Raw genomic sequence first — 5,700 nt, 5'->3', positions numbered from 1 at the left:
TGAAGAATCTACACAGTAAATGGGATAGTAGTAGGTAACGGCATGATTTTTGGTTGTATAGGTAGTATCACAATGCCTCTTAAAATAATATAATATAAAAGTTCTGTGTAAAAAAAAAATGGGAAACCTATAGAATTAAAGATAGTTAATTACAAAAAGCTTAAACTAATAGGCATCAGAAAATTAAAAAAAAAAAAAAATTGCAATTTAATCATTTGCAGACCATAAATTATTTCAATAATAAAATTCATAACTTTTTACATTTATAGGTATTGCCTAATATTACACAATTAACGTTATACAGTTAATATGTATAATATATTTAAGTCGACATTCTAATTTAAATAAATTTTTATAAGTCACAAAACTGCACTTGTTGATATGTTTAAAATACTATGTTTAAAATACTATTTTAAATTACTATTTATCAATAGTTTAACTAATCACTGACATCAACTTTTTTGAATTTAAAAGTACTTAAGATTTACATTCAATTTCCTAAATCCTATACACAACACTATAATAGTATTTGATTTAGAAATTGATAGGTTTTTTTTATGGATCTATATATATTTAAAGAAACATAAAAACATGTAACTGCAAAACCAAATTACTCGTTCTATTATTTGGGAACTAAAATAAAACACAAGCATGCAAATATAAATAGTTTTATTTAACAGAATAGTACAGAAATTTTAATATAATATTTTCAGTTTTTAATGCTATTAATAAAAAAAAAAAAAAAATGTTTACCTTCAAAATATAACTTGTGTACAAAATAACTTGTATTTTTACTTCTAAAACAAATTATTGGACTTAGAGTTACTTATAGTAAGTGTTTTTGAAATATATTTTGCAATTATGAATTACAAATGTATATAAAAATAAACAATAAAAAAAGTTTAAATAAATTATATTTTTGGAATTAAAACTATTAATCTTATATAAAATGGTAATAAAAATGCATTGACAAATTTGTTTTTCTTTATTGCACTTTTATCCTTAGTAAATATTTATTGAGTCTCATGAATGATTATAAATAAGTGATTGATTACCATAAATACATTAACTAATTGTACAATTGAATACATGTAACAACCATAATAAGAAAATAAATGATTTGTGAAATGTATTATTGATCAAATACACATTTTTATTAGGAGATAGGTAACTCAATAGTGTTTTTTACCTATTTATTTTTATGTGTATTAAATAGGTAACTATTAATTATACATATATAATAAAATATAATAGTTATCATTTACTTATTAATTGTTTTTTCAAATGTAAAAGGTTTTTCAAAGTATTATGCGAGTCTTGTTAGGTATAATAAAAATACCCTGACAATACTTAGATTATTGATAACTATTGAAATTAAAATAGTTTAACATATATCCATACAGCCTTAATCTTTACCACTTAAAAATATGTTTTTTATATAAATATTGTTGTTTTTTTTTACCAGTATTATTTATACTATTATACACAAAATATAAAGGTGTTGTTTAACTATGAAAAATCATAAATTCAATGTAAACAAAAATGTGAGTACATAATAAAACATTGAACACTTTTAATTTTTAATAGTATAATAATTTAAATCAAATAATTTTAAGCAAGTGTTTTTTAATTAAATACATTTAAACAAATAATAAAAAAAAATAATTTGTTTATTTTTCAATAAAGTGTTGCATGAAGTATGCATATTAATCTAATTATTATGATAGGTTACAAAATAAATAGCTATTTAATATTTCTACATATTTGTTTATTATAATATAATTCCGTGCCCTGGGATCTGAAAGGTCCAATTTTTTATTTTTTTACGACAGTTAGGAAATCTAAAGTCAGAATAGTTGTTTTATCTCATAATGAATTTAATATAATAAGTTTTAATCTTTTTTTAATTGATCTAGCCTTAGGATAAAATATATCCAAAAATATTAAGACTGACCTTTTTTTTACCCAGATTTAATATTTAATAAATAAATATGAATAATTCCCCAATGTACACAAAAATATAAAAAATTAACAACTAATAATATTTAAATATTTTAAAAAAATAATAATAATATTAATCACATAATAATTTGAGGATCAGGTACAGAAGTACTGATTGATTTATGTGGTAAAACCTGTCCACCATTAATGTACAATTCGTCTTTAACAATAACATCTTCTCCAAGCACAGTAGTATTTTCCATACGAACCCAACATCCAACTACTGAACGCCAACCGATTATGCAAGAGTCCAACCACGTATGTGATTTAACTGTGGCCCCTGCTAGTATGGTACATCTTCTTAAGCAAGCACCATCTTCAACAGTAACATTTGGACCAATAGTAACATTTGGACCAATTTTACAACCTTCTCCTATAGTTGCAGTTGGATCAACAAGAACATTACCAACAACACCGTCAGCAGAATACAATAAAGTCGGACTACGCGTCTTTAATGAAGTCAAGTACATACACATTCCTGAAAATAACAAAGAATTATTAAAGGTACTTATACATTAAATACATAGAAGAAATTCATGAAATACATAAAAATTAACAACTAACCGGTTAGGAAATCTTTAGGCTGTCCTACGTCCATCCAGAAACCTTTTAAGTTAAATGCATATAGTTGACCGTCTTGGGCCATAAAGGGAAACACTTCTTTTTCAATGCTTGTTGGCTCCAACTTAATTCTATCCAACACAGACGGGTTTAAAATATAAATGCCTGCATTGATTTTGTTTGAAACAAATTCTTGTGGTTTTTCAATGAAACTTTCTATGCGTCCTGTGTCTTCATCATACATTACAACACCATACTTGGACGGCTCTTCAACCTTAGTCACCACAATCGTACCTTCACAACCATGTGATTTATGGAACGCAATCAGGTCTTTAAACGGATATTCACAGATAATATCAGAGTTTAAAACAAAGAATGGCTGGTTTTGTTTGTTGGCCAACAAATGTTTGGCTAGAGCTAAAGGTCCAGCAGTGCCAAGTGGTTCAGATTCGTGTGAAAAAACTAGCCGAACACCAAGTTTTTTGGCTTCATCACTCATCTCTTTTTCCATCTGCTCAGCACGGTACGAAACAGCCAATATAACCTAAATTGAATAATCATTATATTAGTATTATCATTTGCCATAACTGAAGTATAAAAAAAATAATAGGTATGAAAGATATTATCTAGCGATCTAGCCAATTAGGTATCTTGAAATCAAGTTATACATACATGTAATAATAAAACTTGCTCGAGGGAAAATTGAAATTATAAACATTAGACAACCAAACTATTGGTTTTCAAATAAAAACTACTAAAGTGCCTACAAAACTGACCATTTCACTCAATTCATATATATGTTATTATAAATGTGCAAAGGTATATTTTGTTTTGGCACGGATAGGCTGCGTCTCGTGCAAGACACAAGGGGGGTGTCGACTAACGAGTCGTACTGATTAGAGGTGCACGAAAACGGGATAGACCGACGACGCCAGGGGTTGTTTACCTCTCGCACGCCGACCGTGACCAGGGCTTCGATCTGATGAAGTATCATCGGCTTGTTGGCAAACTCGACCAGCGGCTTTGGCCGGCTCAACGTGAGCGGTCGGAGACGGGTGCCATAACCACCGACCAATATCAGCGCTTTGGTTTCGGCCATTTTGGTGTCGACGCCACACATGTCAGTGGGACGACGGACTTAACATGCCCCGAGTGTTGCCGACGGACGTCGCTGCGCCGGTGTCGTTATCTACGGTGACTCGTCTCCGGCGTGTGTCTGCGGCTCGAGGCGGTGTGCCGACGACGTGTCGGTGTGTGTTGGCGGTACAGCGGAGACCCGTCAAACGCTGTCGGCGCTCGAACGGTTGTTGGCGACGGACGACGAGTGGGCAGCGGACGATGTCGTCGAGTGTCGTCTTCGGAAACGCGGACGGTCCATAGTGCGGACAGAGATCGAGAGCAACGCGGTGCGCGACACACGGACGATTAACATTAAATACGTGCCACGTCGTATGACGGTGGAAATGAGTCGGTCGGAACGCGGCGGCGACGGCCAGCCACTCAGATCATTTATTCTTTATCGGGTCGAACCGATTGGGAATTGGGAAATGGGATAACGCGAACGCTCTGCGACCACGACGGTTTGCCGCACGCACGCGAAAGCCAACGCACACGCACACACCCACTATATTATTATTATTATTATTATTATCACTACTATTGTCGTGTTGTTGTAGTACACGCACGTAATATAATTTATAATAGTTGAAGATGATCAATTATAATGATTGTGTTATTAATTATTGTCGTCCCGTCGTGGTAAACGGTAATTATTGTCGTAAATAATTGTCACCGTAACGCAGGCGCGCTTTTTATGATCGCGGTGAACAACTACGACGGCGTTGGACACATAATTATTATTATTATTACTATTGTTGTTATTTTTTACGAAATAATTAATAAATACTGTTATCACCGTGTACGTCAGAGATAATATCAGCTTATCACCGCCAAAAATGGTGATTACACCGACGATAGTGACCGTTACTTTTGGTTTTTACCGGTAGATAGCGATCCGCATCGGGTGGCACGTTTTCCACAAAGAATTTTTAAATTTCGTGGTCATTCCGCATTCGTAGTAGTCATGATTAACTAACTAGTTAGTTATTTAAGTAACTAACGTAGTTATGTGCGACAGACCACGGTGGGAATGGGAGAATCAAGACGTAAATACTGAGTGTTATTATCTCTAAGGTCCGCGTAACTAATCTTTGATTTAGCGTTTTGTATAATATATAAATTATTATATAGGTATTAACTATTAGGCACCTATTTATAAATAACAGTCATATTATGAATATAAAAAATACAAAAAATGTAAAACTTAAAAATTTGGATTTTTTTTTGAAAACATGATAGTAATTACTGAGTAATACGCAATCTTTATTAATAACAAGCTTATAATTTAGATCAACAACAAATAATATTGTTTTAACTTATCATATTATAAATTAAAAATATACTACGAACATTTATAATTTGTAACGACAGTTTATTTCATAATTACTCGTTTAAAAACAGGTATTTAAATAAAAAAAAAAAATTTACCTTTAAAGTTGAATATTTTGTATGTTAAGCAATTAATAAAAAATTAAATACTGTATTATTAAAACTATTGATGGTTTTATTTCTTATTGTAAATTTGTAGACATGTAGCTTAGAAATTTGTTGTTATTTTTGTATACTTAATTTTAGTGTGTGTGTGTGTAAATACCTCTTTAAACAAGTATGAAATAAACTGTTGTGATTAATTGTCATAAACTAATAATTTGGTTATATTTTTAATTTATACATTTATAATAATATCATAAATTTGAATAATATAGTTTGTTGTTAATCCAGATAATAAGTTACTATTAATAAATATTGTGTCATTATTTAGTTAAACTAAATTATATTTTCACAAAAAGATGTTTTAAAAAAAATTCAAATTTTCCAGTTGTACATTTTTGTATATTTAAAATACTTAAACTAAGTATACCTACCTATACAAAAATTACAACAAATTTTTAAGCTATAGGTTATGTAAGTACCTCCAAATCTACAGTAAACAATAAATATACTGTCAAATTGGTTGAATAATATAGTATACTCGTATAATTCTTTATGAATTACTAAAATATAAAATTGTCCACTAAA

General features: G+C 30.2%; 1 protein-coding gene across 1 annotated transcript; it reads right to left on the bottom strand.

Moving 5' to 3' along the window:
* Positions 1-1,652: 1,652 nt before the first annotated feature.
* On the bottom strand, positions 1,653-4,402 carry LOC113554539 (mannose-1-phosphate guanyltransferase beta). The gene is made up of 3 exons (XM_026958425.1): positions 3,509-4,402; positions 2,566-3,106; positions 1,653-2,479 (listed from the first exon to the last, which is right to left on the bottom strand). The coding sequence occupies exons 1-3, from the start codon at positions 3,680-3,682 to the stop codon at positions 2,079-2,081; spliced, it is 1,116 nt and encodes a 371-aa protein (XP_026814226.1). The 5' UTR covers positions 3,683-4,402; the 3' UTR covers positions 1,653-2,078.
* Positions 4,403-5,700: the final 1,298 nt, after the last annotated feature.

This window comes from Rhopalosiphum maidis, chromosome 2 (genome assembly GCF_003676215.2).
Source record: "Rhopalosiphum maidis isolate BTI-1 chromosome 2, ASM367621v3, whole genome shotgun sequence".
Lineage (NCBI taxonomy): Eukaryota > Metazoa > Arthropoda > Insecta > Hemiptera > Aphididae > Rhopalosiphum > Rhopalosiphum maidis.
The sequence above is the reverse complement of the archived record's forward strand: the minus strand, read 5'-3'. Positions and strand labels throughout refer to the sequence as shown.

Excerpts from the sequence above, each read along its gene's own strand:
- LOC113554539 (XM_026958425.1), bottom strand. The coding sequence starts at position 3,682 with ATGTGTGGCGTCGACACCAAAATGGCCGAAACCAAAGCGCTGATATTG. Across the intron at positions 3,107-3,508 it reads TCACGGTCGGCGTGCGAGAG|GTTATATTGGCTGTTTCGTA; the intron begins GTAAACAACCCC and ends TATTCAATTTAG. Across the intron at positions 2,480-2,565 it reads GCCTAAAGATTTCCTAACCG|GAATGTGTATGTACTTGACT; the intron begins GTTAGTTGTTAA and ends TGTTATTTTCAG.